The sequence below is a fragment of the Eulemur rufifrons genome, chromosome 17 (genome assembly GCF_041146395.1).
Source record: "Eulemur rufifrons isolate Redbay chromosome 17, OSU_ERuf_1, whole genome shotgun sequence".
In the NCBI taxonomy this organism is placed as follows: domain Eukaryota; kingdom Metazoa; phylum Chordata; class Mammalia; order Primates; family Lemuridae; genus Eulemur; species Eulemur rufifrons.
The window spans coordinates 52,235,281-52,253,418 of NC_090999.1; the positions used below are offsets into that span (position 1 = coordinate 52,235,281).

Consider the following 18,138-nt stretch of genomic DNA (forward strand, 5'->3'; position numbering starts at 1 on the left):
TTGTTGCTTTAATTTGCATATTCCTGATAACAAATGATGTGGTACATTCTTTTATATGATTGTTTGCCACCTGTATATTTTCTTTGGTGAAGATGTTGGTCAAAGTCCAATTTGTCAGTTTTTCTTTCATGGCTTATACCTTTGGTATTTAAAAAGTCATTGCCCAACCAAAAGTCATGTAGATTTTCTTTTTTTTCTTCTTTACCCAGCATGCATCTGGAAAAGATTTTTTGCTATGTTATCTTTTAGGAGTTTTGTAGTTTTGCATTTTATATTTAGGTCTATGGTCCATTTTGGGTTATTTTTTATGAAGGGTATAAGGTCTGTATCAGACTTCAAAAAATTTTTTTTTTTGCATGTGGATGTCCTGTTGTTCCAGCACCGTTTGTTTAAAAGATGACCCTTCTCCATTGAATTGCCTTTGCTCCTTTGTCAAAGATGAGTCTATCTTTTTTGGTTTATTTTGGGATGTTCTATTTTCTTTCATTGATCTAGGTCTTTTTTGCCTCTTGTTCGTAGTTACAAAAAATTTGCTGGGATTTTGATTGAGGTAGCATTGAATTTATAGGTCAAGTTGGGAAAACCTAACATCTTAACAGTATTGAGCCTTCCTGTCTACAAACAAGGAATATATTTCAATTTATTTAATTCTTTGGTTTCCTTCCTCAGAGTTTTATAATTTTCCTCCTGTAGATTTTGTACATATTTTGTTAGATTTATATTTAAGTATTTCTTCTTCTTTTGGGCGGGGTGCTAATGTAGATAGTGTTATGTTTTTAAGTTGAAACTCCAATTATTCATTGCTAGTATATTAGAAAACAGTAGACTTTTGTATATCAACCTTGGTATAATCACATTCCAGGATTTTTTTTTTTTTGAGACAGAGTCTCGCTCTGTTGCCTGGGCTAGAGTGAGTGCCGTGGTGTCAGTCTAGCTCACAGCAACCTCAAACTCCTGGGCTTAAGCGATCCTACTGCCTCAGCCTCCCGAGTAGCTGGGACTACAGGCATGGGCCACCATGCCTGGCTAATTTTTTCTGTATATTTTTAGTTGGCCAGATAATTTCTTTCTATTTTTAGTAGAGACAGGGTCTCGCTCTTGCTCAGGCTGGTCTTGGACTCCTGACCTCGATCGATCCTCCCGCCTCAGCCTACCAGAGTGCTAGGATTACAGGCGTGAGCCACCGCGCCCGGCCAGACATTCCAAGATTTTTTAATGTGAATTTTTTTTTTAGATTTTTTGCATCTGTCATCTGTAAACAGAGACAGTTTTATTTCTTCTTTCCCAGTCTGTATACCTTTCATCTCCTTTTCTTACTGCATTAGCTAGGACTTCCAAAATGATATTGAAAAGGAGTGTTAAGAGGGGACAGCTTTGCCTTGTTCCTAATCTTAGCAGGATTAAGTTTCTCACCAGTAAGTATGATAGCCATAAGTTTTTTTTTTTTTAACTTTAAACAAATTTTTATTACACAAAGGTTGTCACATAATTGGATATTTCTCTACTTTGTACACAATTATTCTTACTCTCCACAGAAAGGCTGCTTCTTAACTTCTCATCTAGTGATGGCAAACACTAAAATCCTGATTTGAACAGAATAGTAGTAAAAATGCCTCAGTGATTTAAGTTGAAAGCAGTACATTGGTACATGGCTCTTGCACCTAGTATCAGGAATGTACAAATGTCTTTTTATTCAAAAATACAAAATAAATTATCTGTAGGCATGGACAATGACAGCAGTAAACCATTATATATTGTCAACTGAAACCAGTAACTGATGGTTATAGTGATATTCTTAAACATCAGCCAGCCTTTTCTTCATTTTCTCCAGCTGACTTCTCTGAAGTTATTGGTGAGGAACACTGCCTTCAGCTTCCTGTCACAGTTCATTCATAATGGTAAAGCACTATTCTAGGGCCATAGGTTTTTTGGTAGATGCTCTTTATCAAATAGAGGAAGTTCCATATCTCTGGTTTACTGAAAGTGTTAGTTTACTTTACATAAAATTACATTAGAAACCTTTCCACACTGCAAGTATTGCTGTGCTTATCACACCTACAGAATATTATACTGATAGTCTTCTCAGACACATGCCCTAAACTAATCAACACTGATGATTTATATTTAATTAAATAGCAAAAATGCCAACATGGCAAGGTGCAGTGACTCACACCTATAACGCTAGCACTCTGGGAGACTGAGGCGGGAGGTTTGCTTGAGGCCAGGAGTTCTAGTCCATCCTGAGCAAGAGTGAGACCCTGTCTCTACCAAAAATAAATTAAATGGCCATGGTGGTGCATGCCTGTAGGCCCAGCTTGTTGGGAGGCTGAAGCGGGAGGATCACTTGAGCCCAGGAGTTTGAGGTTGCATTAAGTCATGACAATGCCACTGCACTGTAGCCTGGGTGACAGAGCGAGACTCTGTCGCAAAAAAAAAAAAAAGAAAGAAAAAAAAAAAAAAGCTCAACATGACCATATCTCTGTATTTGCTTATTTTAAAAATTTTCTTTTTTTAGTGTTATCCTAAAGGTTAAAGGACCAAAATTTGTTTACATTACCCCTTAAGTTCATCTTGGCACATTTTTAGCTACTTACTCTTGATTTTAAACAAATAAAATTAGCCAAACTACCCATAAACTATAAGATCACCTTTTTCCTAGAAGCTGGAAATAGCAGATTAATTAATGTACTTTATTTTTCATTACTATTTCTGTAGGTCAGAAACTGCTTTACAAGATTAGTAAAGGGGCCAGTATGAGTGAGGTGAATAAGCTCACACCCCAGTATCACCGTCTATACCTGCATTATCAGCTTGGTTAATAAGATTCCACACTTTTATATGAAGATTTTGACTTTTGACCAAGCACCAAGGCTTTGGCAGAGGAAGTAACTAATCAAATTTTAGAACCAGTATCAGACCCCTTTTAACATGCTTTTGGGGGCAAAGAGGGATAAAAATGAGGACATCGATCCTTGAGGGAATCTCAAAAATAAACGTCATGTGCCTTAGAATTTTGCTTCATGCCAGCTTGGATCAGAATTATCTAATTATCAGAGAATGAATTCATTAACTAAATAGTCATCTTTAACATAAAAAGCTAAAGTAAAATGAAAGTTGGCTTAGATCAAAAGAGATTATTGTATTTCAAATCTAGTTTTAAACCACCTTTATTAGAATCTCAAGTGGTGGATTGTTTAAAAATATAATCCTTAGAGGCCGGGTACAGTGGCTCATGCCTATAATCCCAGTACCTTTGGGAGGTTGAGGCAGGAAGATCTCTTGAGCTCAGGAGTTCAAGGCTGCAATGAGCTATGATTGGGCCACTGCACTCTAGCCTGAGTGACAGAGACTTTGTCTCTAATTAAAGAAAAGAAAAAGCAATCCCTAGGTGTTAACCTTACTGTTTCAATAATTTTCCCTGGAAATCCTTGCAAATTAAATACGTAAGACTAAGGCCAAGGAGGCTGAGGCAGGAGGATCCCTTGAGCTCAGGAGTTTGAGGTTACAGTGAGCAATGACTGTGCCACTGCACTCCAGCCTGGGCAACAGAGTGAGATTCCATCTTTAAAAAGTTTATTTATTTTTTTTATTATTTTTTTTTGAGACAGAGTCTTGTTTCGTTGCCCGGACTAGAGTGCCGTGTTGTCAGCCTGGCTCACAGCAACCTCATGCTCCTGGGCTCAAGGGATCTTCCTGCCTCAACCTCCCGAGTAGCTGGGACTACAGGATTGTACCACCATGCCTGGCTAATTTTTCTATATTTAGTAGAGATAGGGTCTCGCTCTTGCTCAGGCTGGTCTTGAACTCTTGACCTCAAGTGATCCTCCCACCTTGGCCTCCCAGAGTGGTAGGATTATGGGCGCCAGCCACTCCACTTGGCCTCCATCTCTAAAATTAATAAATAAGTAAAACCAATCAAGTTTATTTTTATATTTGACAGTAAGCTCCAAAAACAGGAAGATTACTCACTTATTAATATTACTTTTTTATTGTTATTAGCCTGGAGACAAATTGTACAGGAGAAGAAAATCGTGGTCAGCCAACAAGTAAATTTTCCCTATTAAGAATGCCACCTTGTTTTTTGTTTGTTTGTGTTTTTTGGTTTTTTTTTTCTTTTTTTTTTTTTTTGGTAATGACATAACTCATGGCATTCTCCTCAAGACAGCACACATGGAATAATTTTAAGATGTAATGTATGGAATCTTTGATGAGAACTTTTTATGTTGCTTACAATCGCCTCTTTTAGTACTGCCTATTTCCTCCATGCTCTGATAGGTTTCCCATTCCCCAGTTACTCTTCCAGCCCCTGCTTAGGTAAGTTAACTTCATTTTACAGAGTTATAAAGTGGCTTTCCCATGGTTGTAGTGAAGGGGGACCTGGTATTCAACCCAGGCCTGCCTATTACTGGCTATACACTTAAGCATAATACTATGTTCTGTAAACATTCTACTTTCCCACACAGTCTCATCAGCTCTTGTCTCAGAAATTTGGACCTTTCCCCTTCTCTCTCCATCTGGGCTCATTCAGATTGTAATAAAGACCTAATGTTGTATATACCAGCTGATGGACCAGCTGTATGATTAGTCAGTTAATTTATCTCTGAATTCCATATCCAACTTTTTATACATGCATGTTCACAACTTAAAACTCTAAGTATCTCTTAGATAACTAATTTTTTTTTGTCAACAACTGAGTACTACCATCCATTGAATAAAATCCTTTTGAATATAGAAAAATTGATCTACCTCTGGAGTCAGTGCTGCTCTAAAGGCCTTAGAAAGTCTCTGTCCCCTTGTGCATTCATGCCATGTGTCTGGATGTGTGGGAAGCCGCAAGCTTATTCCCAATTCCAGGTAGCTGTGGGAGGCACACATGAGGTTTTAAAAGGTTCTTCCTTTTGCTGACTGAGCTAGGTAGGAGAGTTGGACATTCCAGCTATGTGAACAGAGATGAGCATGGAGTAGGTTAAGGAGGTGAGGTGTATTCTTGTCTCACTATGACCTTGAGCCATTCTGGGCTTTGGTTTCTAATGCGAGAATTCATACGGAAACGATGCATCTGCTTTCAATGTAGAGCTTAGGTCCTAACTTCTTTTGGTTTTCCCACCTGGAAAACTTTATGATTATTTAGCAAATCTTCCATCATCTGGAACTATTAATATTATTGAAGAGATGCCCAACTTTGTATCTAGTAGTAAGTGGTCTTTGAGAATTCTTAACACCCACTTTTAGAACTCTCTAAAGATAAAAGGTCTTTCTGGCCTTTTGTAAAAAGAAAAGCTACAAGAACATTGTTCATTGCTTGCTTAAAACTCCTTGCCCCCCCTTAGTCATAAATCAAAGGAGCCTATGTCCAAATGATCTGACCAAGAGTTAAAGTGGAACTGATCTCTGTTGTGGGTGATAATTATATCCCTTTAGGGAACAGGTCAACTATCCTGGCACTCTTCAGTGCATTGCTTGATCAGTAACTATGATCAGTCACCCATATGGTTAATAAAACACTACTACCACTCTTCCTCCTCCTGCCAGGAATTTCACTTTAGTCCTTGACACTGGGTTTTTGTCTACCTCCCTACCCTGATCCTAACTTCCTGCAGTGTCTGGCTGCACAATTTCTCAAGAAACGTATTTATATATGGATTAAGCCTGATGTTCTGAAGATAGTGTCTACTATTACTGAAACACTTCCTTCTTGCCACAAATCCAAGTTAAGTGTGTGAATTAACACTTCATTAGATTGATTCTTCTCCCCATTCCCAAATCACTTTCCTCTTGAACTCCCACTCTTGATTCCTGATACCACCATTCGCCTAGTATTGGCCAAGTTAGGAAACTTGAACTTTCTCCCCTCCTCCACCAGGATGCTTGTCAGCACTAAACCCCATGTCCATTAAACATGCCTACTTCTCTCCACGTGCACTTAGACATCCTGCTTTTTTTCCTTGTGCGTAATATGGTGCCTGGTTGGACTGCTAATCAGTAAGTGTTTGATGAAAGAATGGAATGTCTTTATCTTAAGCAGACTTTTCCCTGCCATTTTACTGTCTTAATATACTTTTTGACTTTTTCTACTTTAGGGTCTTAAAAAGTTTTCTTGATTTTACTTAATGTTTCTAAGTTATTACTATTATCTAAGCAAGGTCATTTTCCTTGAATAAATTAGTATTTTGATGTCTATGTATTAATTTTTGGTTACACATTAGATGTTAGGAACATATCCTAAACATTTCTTAACAGCAAATTTTAAAGTCTTATTATGAGCAGTTTTAATTAGTGGCTTGCAACATAGTTTCTCAGTCATTTCTATGTTTAAAAAACCCCTCTACTGTGTTTATGAAAAGATGCATTATCATTATAAAAAAATTGAAACAATATAGGCAAAAGTTACAAAGAAAGAAATCAATGCCAAAATCCATTTTACTTTTAATAGCAGTACTTTAATCTGAAAGAACTACTGGAAGTCACATAATTTCTTGACTAGAACATTTGGAAAAACATTGAGTATTAGGATAATAATTTTTAAGATTGTTTCAGCGTTACACTCGTACTATGAAAGAGGACAAAATTATTGCCTTTACGCTTTCTCCCAATTCCCTTTTCCCTCCACCTCCCCAGTATGCTATGAATCTTCACAATGTAAAAATAATTGGATAACCTGAAAGTTTCCTGAATCTGTTAGGGTCTCCATTTAAAGAATACCAATGATACCTACATCAGATTTTTTTCTGACTTTTTCTTGAAAGCTAATTAAGCTTTGTTTTTTTTCTATTTTGTTTCGTATGATGTCCTCAAGCCTGTCTACAGGACCTGCTTTCAGGAATATCTCGCTTCTGTTTAGATTTTCATATAATAGCTGCCACCCTCCCTGCCACCAAATATGAATGTATAAACCTCCACCACCCAATGCCATTTCCTTCTTAATTGTTCCTTATCTTGGAATGGCGCAGAGAGAAGCTACATCTATGCCCCACGAGGCCCATGTGGTTCCTCGTGTGATTTGCGGAAAGCCCTCGTGTCATAGGCTATCTCTGTTGAGATTGTTGCATACCCCTTTTCCTTTTCCCTACCTACAGCCTGCAATTTCACTTCAACAGGCAGGGGATATTGAAAGTAAAGATATTATTTGTTGTCTTGTTCCTTCCCCTTCAGCTACATCCATTGCACTAATTTATGATAAGAAATCAGATATTTAGAGGAACATTCTTAGCTTCTCCAGTGTCTTGTTTATATTCCCCAGTTTTATTGCTGATAAAGGTGGATGAGTTTTTCAAGACAATGACATTTATTTTTTAGAGAACCCTCTTACATCAAGGTCTGAAGAAGACTCTTAATACTCTTCCTCATTTTGGTCAGTGTTCTTACATATGGCAGGTATTTATCATAATGTGTGGCTTCAGGTTGATATCATCTCCTTGTATTCTTTGACTATAGATAGCCTTTTCTTCTCTAATTTGCTTTGTTTCAGTTGGATTCAGAGAAGGAAAGAAGAGTCAAGACTGCCTTTATTCAACTATCTTTTATTTAGAAGATCCCATACCCATACTTTATGGGTATTCAATTTAATAATTCTTCCAATGGTAGTTCACGTAAATGACCCAAAGAATGATAATATCATCGCGTTGGAAACGTTTTCCATTTTTATTAATGTACAGGTTGAGTATCCCTCATGTGAAATGCTTGGTACCAGAAGTATTTCAGATTTCATATATTTTTTTCAGCTTTTGGAATATTTGCACATATATAAGATATCTTGGGGATGGGATCCAAGACTAAACATGAAATTTGTTTATGTTTCATATATACCTTATACGCATAGACAAGGTCAAATGTGAATTTTCCTCTTGTGCAGTTATGTCTGCTCATATAGTTTTGGATTTTAGAGAATTTCAGATTAGGGATGTTCAACCTGTTTTTTAAACCTATCTCTCTTACTTTGGGTACGTACTAATTTATTTTGGGCTCTAAGAACTATTTTGAAATTTGTCATATATGGTGTGCTTTTGTGTCCTTACGTATAGATAAGTATGTTATTAAATTACATTTTATTCAAAATAATTTACATATCACATACCTTTATTTTTCAATTTCCTCGTATCCATAGCTTACCCTTATTTCCCCCCTCACATTTTTAAGGAATCAAAGGAAAGTAGGAGATCTCTGTATCTTCTTACAGTTTGATATAATCATTCAAGGCAAATGTAGCAGAAATTCTCATTAGAAATTACATTTTCCAGGGGAAACCTGGTGGGAGAGGGGAGTGAGGTGATAGAAAATAATGGAGGATTAAATTTGACAAGGACAGAACAATGGAAGAGTGGTTATTTTCCATGTGAAATAAGCTGATCTTATGGGAGGTATCGCAAGTTTTTAAAAACAAAGCAGGAAAATAAAGTATTAACTCATTCACCTGTATATAAAGCTTTTTCATTTATTTTGCTAAATGAGATTTTATTATACAGCTTTTAGATGATTCAGCAATATGGGAAAAATTTGAAATTTCTGTATAGCTAACTGCCCAACTATTAATATAAGGTGTGGCATTAAACCAGATGACTCATGGATAATGCACGAAATATATTCTTTCTTACTATAAAATCAACTATATTTGAGTTAGCAGAATATAGCACTTAGAAATATTTTATGTTAAAATTGTTTAAGCCAGAACCCCAAAGATAAAACATTTTTTATTCAGAGATTTCATTTTACCTCATACAGGACATATAATCAGAGTACTTTAATTGGGAGTACATGTAGGAAAATGAATATTACTTTTGTCACCATATTAGTGTGAATGTTAAAACAATTATTTATATTAAAAACATACAATGTTTCATGTAGTAAAACATTTTGTTCAATGAATCATTCTCTTGAGTCATCCATTTTATGTATTGGTAGAACTTCTCATCTTTTTTCTATTAATGATAGAAATGAATGAGATGCATCATAATGGAATTATTAATTTTTTGCCAGAAGAGAGAAAAATTACATGATGAAGAAGAAAGAAAAAGCGTCTGGGTTAGCCAAGAGCGACAGAGAACGCTGGATAGACTTAGAACGTTTAAACAGGTAATCAAAGTATGTTCCCTTTATTATTTTTCATTGAAAACATAACTTTTAATACATGCCTGTGGGATTTTTTTTTCCTCTCTTTTTTCTTTTCTTTTTTTTTTTAGGGAGCTGGAGGCCAGGGGGCTAGGGATTTCTTTTTATGATTAAAAACTTAGTTTTTCCTTTTTTATTTAGAAAATCTTACAACCATGGAGAGTCATTTTAAAACTTGTTTTGATTGTATGGCTCTCTTTCCTCTCTTTGTTTCCAGAATTAGTATTCTTGTGACCCTTGGCTCATAGCTTTAGTATGAGAGGAATGATTAGGGCTTCTGAAAGCCTGGATTCCTCTTAAGTTTAAAAAACATAGTTAATTCATAACTGACTATCCAGCTCAAGCATCAACTTGTTATTTATTTCACATCCATCAACCCATGGTGGTAATAGATGGAAGTAACCACTGGCAGAACTAGAGGGTAGGTCTACAAATATGCAAAATGCTTGAGCAGTTCTCTTGCTAGGCTAGCCCATGACTCTGGACACTGATATCACAGCATCTGAACATCTCAGAACCGTGCTTAAGTTTAATGGGTCTAGTTGTTAAAGTGCTCTGGAGACTGCCTTCAGTTGTTCATGCTGAGGATCACCTTATAGGTGAAGGGAGCTTTTGATCAAGTCCTCTTGCCATTACAGTGAGAAAAATGGGATGGTAGAGAAGGCATCCTTAACTCAAAGATAAGACTTGTATTGTGTTAAATAAATGTTGTCTACCCAATCATGTTAACATTAGGTTTTACTATAGTAATAGATACAAAATGAGAGTTCTTTATATATGCACTTCAAAAAATCTCATTCCTTCTACTTCATTCTATTATAAAAGGCATATGATGTTCTAGGAGCTTTTAAAAATGCCAAGTAAGCTGTTTAAAAAAGAATATTGATATTTTAATTTTATCAACTGTCAGCATCTTAAAATATATAGGAAAACAAGAGTTTCTTAGCTTTTTGCATAACAGTAGCATGTATGTGTTTGACGTTATGTTTTGTATTTTACATGCTATTTATTTTTTACATTGAAATCAGTAATACTTTGAAGATTTTTTATTTTTATTTTTATTTTTATTTTTTATTTTTTTTTCAGACAGAGCCTCACTGTGTGGCCCAGGCTAGAGTGCCGTGGCGTCAGCCCAGCTCACAGCAGCCTCAAACTCCTGGGGTGATCCTCTTACCTCAGCCTCCCAAGTAGCTGGGACTACAGGCATGCGCCACCATGCCCGGCTAATTTTTTCTATATATTTTTAGTTGTCCAGCTAATTTCTTTTGTTTTTTAGTAGAGACAGGGTCTCACTCTTGCTTAGGCTGGTCTCGAACTCCTGAACTCCAATAATCCACCCCCTTCGGCCTTTCAAAGTGCCAGGATTATAGGCGTGAGCCACTGCGCCAAGCCTGAAGATCTTTTTTAATCATGTGGTAATTTTGAACAGTTGACTACTTCAGTAGGTAAGCGCAGGATAAGGCCTTAATGGTTTTGATAGGCAGGTAATAAAGGGGTTTGTGATAATTGTTTGAAAGGTACTCGGCATCTTGTTTTTCTGTGTAACTTTATTTAAGAGTGAAAATCACTAAAGAGTCACAAAAACATCTTTCATTTGAAGGAAAAATAAATATACATTTGCTTATAAATTGTTGTTATGATATCTTCTGGTATTTTAGAGGTATCCTGGGCAAGTTATACTTAAATCAACCAGATTACGACTGGCTCATGCAAGAAGAAAAAGTGTAGTAAGTCCTGTTCAGCGGGAGGATCAGTGTGACTTTCTACCAGGAGTGTTACAAGTAGAAGAGAAAACTAACGAGGTGGGAGAAGGAAGAAGCAAGCTTGGGCCACCACAGACAACAAAACCCCAGAGCCTTGCACAACTTGAAGACTCTTCATTAGCACAACTTGAAGCCACTTCATTACCTCTCAGTGGTGTTACCTCTGAACTCCCTCCCACTATATCTCTTCCACTTGTGAATAACAACCTTGAACCACGTTCTGTTACCATAGATCCACTCCCACCACCTCGTCCTCCAACACCACCTCCTCCCCCACCACCACCTCCTCCCCCTCCTCCTCCTCCTCCTCTGCCTGTTGCTAAGGACGATGCCCCAGAGACACCGGAGAAAGATCTGCCTAGAAAGGAGGGGAACGAGAAGAGGATCCCGAAGTCTGCCAGTGCCCCTTCAGCACACCTCTTTGATAGCAGCCAGCTGGTCAGTGCCCGGAAGAAGCTCAGAAAGACAGCTGAAGGTTTGCAAAGGAGGAGGGGTAAGTTAAAATGAGATTTTCATGTCCCATCTCTTGTAGGAAATTAGAAATAATGAAAAAACTTTATAGTTCATATGACCATATATAGCTTAAAGCATTATTTTATTTTTGAACATTATTTGATAGTAAACAGGGTTTCGGGGTCTCAACCAAGGAGAATTCTCACCAACCCCCATCAGCAAATCTGTATAGGTATACAGAAATGTATACCTTCTTGAGCTGTTAGGCATGTTTTAAAAATGTACCTTCAAAGTTATAGTTACTTGTTTGATAATGCACAGTGAGTGGCCCCTTTTGTATTAGGGGGAAAATCAGATTTTAATCCTAAGAGAAAAGAAAAATACTTAAATCAGAAAGGGTAGGGTATCTGGTGAGAGGACCGACACACAGGGCAGACATTGGCAGGATCATGTAACATTTGGTCACATACTTGGTGAGGACTTTTGTCCAAACATATTCTTTGCATAAAAAGACAAAGAAGAATAGGGAGTAAATGGTGCAATTTACTGCATGTCAGATACGCCTCAATAAAGTTATTTCTAAAAAGAACAGGGAATAATTCTTGCCTTTTAGGAGCTTTCAGTTTGCATGCGGAGCACATATTATAAGGCAATTTGCATATTACATTTTAATCTGAGATGCCTTTCTGTCAAACAATTCTTACCACACTGAGTAAAATTGCACGTGTAAAACAACTGACAAGTGCACAGCCACTATGATGAACTAAAATTTAATCTTTAAAAATGAAATGTATAACCCAATCACTGTCTGAATTTGGGTTGGGCATGTACAATAGGGAAATCGTTTAGGACTCTCGCTCATGGTATTACCAAGACCACCTCCCAGCTCCCAATCTGCTCACTTCTCTCCCATGGGAAATGATGGGAATTACCAACAATACCTTCCATGGAATTGGAGTCTTGGGATTTTTTCTTCAGCAAGGTTAATCAGGATCCCTTCTGCTCTGGCAACTTGGCCACACTTCACGATCCATTTTGTAGGTGGTGTTTTGGTGTCCTGTGCTTTCCTAGTCAAAACACTATAGGTTATACAGTTTGACTGTAAGTGCAATCTAACTCTAATTGTTTTGTTTCGTTTTCCAAAGTGAGCTCACCCATGGATGAGGTGCTAGCTTCCTTGAAGCGTGGTAGTTTTCACCTGAAAAAGGTTGAACAGCGAACTCTGCCTCCTTTTCCTGATGAAGATGATAGTAATAATATCTTGGCACAGATAAGAAAAGGGGTAAAATTGAAGAAGGTACAGAAAGAGGCGTTGAGAGAATCATTCACGCTTCTGCCCGATACAGACCCTCTCACACGCAGCATCCATGAAGCTCTTAGAAGAATTAAAGAAGCATCCCCCGAGTCAGAGGATGAAGAGGAGGCTTTGCCTTGCACAGACTGGGAGAACTAACAAGTAAATGGCCTTATTGTCCTTTTAGTAGCCTGCAGTAATACAGCTTTTATACTAGATAATGGGGTCTGGCATTTTTATTGAGTCTGAGGCTTATTGTTTATTATGCAGCTCAATTTTATTTTATTTTTTTAGTCGGCCAGAGAAACTGTGAATGTACAGCTTAATTTTAGCATGAATCATAAATTTGTAAACGTCATGGCTAGGCATAGTGGTTCACGCCTGTAAGCCTAGCTCTCTGGGAAAGCTGAGGCAGGAGGATCGTTTGAGGTCAGGAGTTTGAGACCAGCCTGAGCAAGAGTGAGACCCCATCTCTACTAAAAATAGAAAAATTAGCCAGGCCTGTTGGCACATTCCTGTAGTCCCAGTTACTTGGGAGGCTGAGGCAGGAGGATTGCTTGAGCACAGGAGTTTGAGGTTGTAGTGAGCCACGATGATGCCACTGCACTCTCCCAGGGTGATGGAGTGAGACTCTGTCTCAAAAAAAAAAAAAAAAAAAAGTAAACTTCAGGTAGAAATTTAAGATAACACTTTCTGGAAACTTAATAACTTGAAAAGGACCATTGCTGTGTAAATGCTATGTTTTTAATATCCTTTTCATTAAAAATGTCTACCATACAGCTGTATCCCAAGTAAAGTGACAGTCTCTTTCTTGCCTTAGAAAATGGGTAAGGCATGCCGGGAGTGGTGGCTCACTCCTGTAGTCCCAGCCACTCAGGAGGCTGAGGCAGGAGGATCCTGTCAGCCCAGGAGTTCAAGTTCAGCTTGGGCAATATAGTGAGACCTGTGTCTCTAAAGTGAATGAATGAATGAATACATACATACATACATTTTTAAAAAGGCCAATTTGGAGGAAAAAAAAAAAACAACTTAGTAAGACTTTTCTAAGTAAGTATTTCGGTTACAAACTGTTATGCATATTGAATTTTCATGTCTTCTGTCCTCCTGTCCTAGCCTCCCAAAGTGGTGGGATAACAAACGTAAGCCACCATGCCTGCCTGCCCTTGACATCTTAATATTTGCCCAAAGAAGAGTTCTCTACGATCAGTCTGGAAAAATTGTTGTGTTGCTTGATCATTCAACTTTCTAAACCTTTTTTTTTTTTTTGAGACAGAGTCTCGCTCTGTCGCCCAGGCTAGAGTGCTGTGGTGTCAGCCTAGCTCACAGCAACCTCAAACTCCTGGGCTCAAGCAATCCTTCTCCCTCAGCCTCCCAAGTAGCTGGCGCTACAGGCATGTGCCACCATGCCTGGCTAATTTTTTTCTACATGTATTTTTAGCTGTCCAGATCATTTCTTTCTATTTTTAGTAGAGATGGGGGTCTCGCTCTTGCTCAGGCTGGTCTTGAACTCCTGACCTCGAGCAATCTTCCCGCTTCGGCCTCCCAGAGTGTTAGGATTACAGGCGTGAGCCACTGCACCCAGCCAACTTTCTAAACCTTTAAAACTACTTAGACCTATCACAGTTACAGTATTGTCTAGATAAATTTGCAGCTATTAATAAATATATAAAAATTGTATACATATCTTAACGAGCACCCCGTGTGTGTTAATATTCTCTTTGGTTACCCATGTGGCATTCTCCAAAGGTAATAGGCAGTTGTTATCCATTGCATTTTAATAAGGTAATTATAGAGTAATGTGGCACAAATTACACTAATGTAGAACCAGTAAAGATAACACTGCTGCAAATTAGATAGTATATATAGGATTGGTCATGATTGTAACTGAAATGTTGTCATTCATGCAAAATATATAAAGTATACAAGTATGTTCCATTAATTATTATGCTCTCTTGGAATATGTTTCTGTGGGCTTCAAACATTCACCAAAGGAGGGAAGACTTTAGTCCTGGAGGGATTCAGTAAAGGAATAAATAATTTGTTAGCACAGTGATTCTTAAACATGGTTGATCATAAGTATTAGCCTGGGGAGCTTATTAAAAATGCAGTTTCCTGGTCTTAACTGAAGGATTCTAAGGAGATCTGATGTATATGCAGGCACACATTTCGATTTTGAAGACTTAGTTAAAAAAAATTCAATCTGTTGTTTTTAAATATTGGAAGACACTATTTTGGTTGTATCAGATAACATATTACTAAAAGCAGTTTCACCTGTTCCTTTGAGCACGGGACCATCAGGAAAATGTTCCTTTAGCACCTGTCTACCCTGTCTCTCCCCATCAGCACCTGCACCAATCAGTAGCTTAAACAAAAAGGATGAAAAATTGCATTTTTCTTGATGTGTGGTGGTTACGTTTAACATAATTCAGCCAACATTCAGTACCGTTGTCCTGCCTTTTCCTCGTTAATCTTTTTTGTTTGTTTTCCCAGTCTCTACTGTTCTGTCACAGCGATTTTTCCTGTTACCTGTAGAGGCCCTAATTGTAGTCTATTTGTATGACTTATTTGGATCCCAAAATAATTTCAAGCCATTTTTTGCTTGCACATATGTCCACTGTGCTGTGTAGTGGAATGTAAATATGTCAGTGTGTCTATTCAGTGTATGACTGTCTAGAGACTCATATATGTCTGACTGGGAATCTTTTCCACCATAGTTATTTGTAGATTTTCTCCCACTTTACAGTTCTTGCTACCTGTTGTGTTGTCTTCTTCTGCTGTAGCTGTCAGGGACCTGCTTAAGCCTGTGCCTAAATTTGCACTGATTGGTTAATTCCACAGCTGGGTCCTCACATAAATGTGTGTTTAGCTCTTTCATTCCAGCTGGTCTGCATTGGCCCAGTCACAGCACACCAGCAGCTGCTCAAGCCAGCCTGTCTTTGTCTGTCTCCTCCCATCCTACCAGATCCTGCCTAACAACAGACACTGCAGTCAGCGTTTTGTATACTCAAGTGGCTGAGATGTTTTTATAGCTTCTGGCTGCTAATTAAGCCTTAGTATCAGATGCTAAGAATATGGTGCATGGTGTGTACCACTTTGAAAATTGCTTAAAACTTTTTTGGGGATGTAGGGGACTGATTGTTGATGGCTGCTGTATGTGGTACGATGTTGAGAGAGAAAAGATGAAACACTCCCAGATAACAAGTGTATGAGCTCAGATCATCTGCAAAGTCAACCTTAAAGGACTGGATGAATCCTACACCAGAAGCAAACCATAGACTAGTACCACTAATCAGGCAGTGATAAAGGAGCTACATATCACTGCTTTGTGATCTTGAAGAATAATTTCAAAGACTCTGAACTTTCAGAAAACCTTTCTGTAAATGACTAAAAAATTTGTACTGTAACTTGTATTAGCTGGTAATTTAATGGGTTTCTTTCTTGTAGTTTTTAAATCATTAGTGTAATTACACACTTTTTTTTAAAGAGCTAATTTCTCAAAACTTAAATGAAGTAAAAACTGAAGGCCCCCTGGTTGTGCCTTGATTCTTCTCTGAAACTCAGAGAGGTAGCCATAGTTAATAATGTCCTTCAAGATTTCTAAACATGAAATGGTGTGTAATTATATGGACTTAAACTTTCTAACTTGTTTGCTGCGGGATCCTTCTTAAACTTACTATATAGCATTGTCGTGGTTCAGTAGAATACAATGTGAGCCACATATCCAACATAAAAACTTTTAATAGTCACATTAAAAGTAAAAAGGAACACAGAAAATTTATTTTAGTAATACTTTATTCGACATAATGTAGCCAAAATTGTACCTTTCAACATGTAATCAACATGAAAAAAATTGACAGTTTTCTTTTTCCCTTTTTAAGGTACTAAGTCTTCAAACTCCAGTGTGTATTTTATACTTAATAGTAGCACATCTCAGTTCAAATGCTAAGTATTCAATGGTTAAAGAGAAGTAGCCTACCAAAACAGTAAAATTGTATGTAACTGAAAAATATTTCATATTGTTCCAGATTTTTAATTTATATCAAACTAAAACATTGTTTCTCAGTCACAGTAGCCACATTTCAAGTACTCATTACATGTAGGTAGCTACAGTATTAGAAAATGTAGAACTATAATAAAATAAGTTGATACTTTTATTGATGTACCTGTCAGCCTTTATCTGATAAGTATGTCTGTGATATATATGCTCCTGTGCCATGGGTAAGGCCATAGTCCTCAAGCACAACACTTTTAAATAAAAAAGTCCTACTAAAATATCTACTTAAAGATCTGTATTAATCCTGTCCTTTAAATGACAATATAACAAAAAAAGTTTCTCTATTGAATTTTAAAGATACCATTACTAGTTCTTACTTCACTGTCAGTTTATGGGGCAAATATTTTAGATTTTAATTTACCCTTTTAGTATACAGTTTTGACATAAAGTTAGTTAGATTCATTTTCGTTCCTTTTACTCTAACAACCTTTTAAGTATCAAAATCTTCATTCAAGTCATTTTTCATTTTTATTGCTTTAGGTATACAAACTTATCCTTTAGAAAGAACATATCTCCTATACAGCATACTGTATAAATGTCCATTTATAAGAAAAGAACATCAGTATTCATCCAGGATATTGCAGAGGGTATGAGGGAACATTTATATATATATACAGTATCTTTAAAAGGTCATTTATTTCTTTAAATGTACTGTATTTATTCTCTTTGTAAACAGGCAACAGAAAGAAGAAAAATACCTACAGTTGAAGATTGGTTCTGATTCTTTGGAACACAACAGCTTAAGCACCTGTTTCCACAGTTGGATTACATCAGATCCAAAGTATATTGGCTCAGTGGTGTGAAAAAGGCACAATTGGCAAGTTATCACTTTCCAGTCATTCCATTAGGTGGTGGTTAACATGAGTTTTAGATGTGCAATGTTCCTGATTGCAATGAAAAAAAAAAAAAAAAAAACCTTCTGGAGATTTCTGGGGGTTTCTTTATGCACCTTCTCCTCCCGTCCACGTGTTTACATCCTTATAGCGGCCAGTTAAGCTAGGAAGAACACTGGGTTGACAGATTTACTGTGAGCTGTATTGGGACTGCTTTGAGAGCCATCTTTCACTGCGCTGAAAGTCGTCTAAAAATACAGAGCTGCTTCTGTATCAGCTATATAAATAGTGTGACACTCTGAAAAGTTTATCATGATAGCTGTATGTCAGGAATTAAAATCAGATGGAAATGCACTTAAAATCTTCACATTACTTATCTCCAAAGGAATTTTCATAAAGATGATGAACATCTGAAAAGCCACACAACAATGGGGATACATCTATTAATGTGTTCACCACAACATGATACATTTAACATGGCATATTTTTAGAAGGCCACAGTCTCACACTTTGTAAAGTTTTGAAGTAAAAATTTCCATGCTTTTAAATTGCTTTTAATATTTCTGAATTTATAATAGTTTGAGTTTTATGTGCATCCTTGCTTATGAGAAGCAATACTTTGTAATTTGATATTTC

At 37.1% G+C, this 18,138-nt stretch overlaps 1 protein-coding gene across 1 annotated transcript in view; it reads left to right on the plus strand.

The window, feature by feature from the left end:
* JMY (junction mediating and regulatory protein, p53 cofactor) overlaps positions 1–17,826 on the plus strand; it is an 81,796-nt gene extending 63,970 nt beyond the window's left edge. Inside the window, exons 8-11 of the mRNA XM_069492116.1 lie at positions 8,974–9,069; positions 10,764–11,361; positions 12,467–12,777; positions 17,346–17,826. Coding sequence (XP_069348217.1) covers positions 8,974–9,069; positions 10,764–11,361; positions 12,467–12,774 — 1,002 coding nt within the window. The 3' untranslated portion in view covers positions 12,775–12,777; positions 17,346–17,826. The remainder of the gene's footprint in view (positions 1–8,973; positions 9,070–10,763; positions 11,362–12,466; positions 12,778–17,345) is intronic.
* Positions 17,827–18,138: the final 312 nt, after the last annotated feature.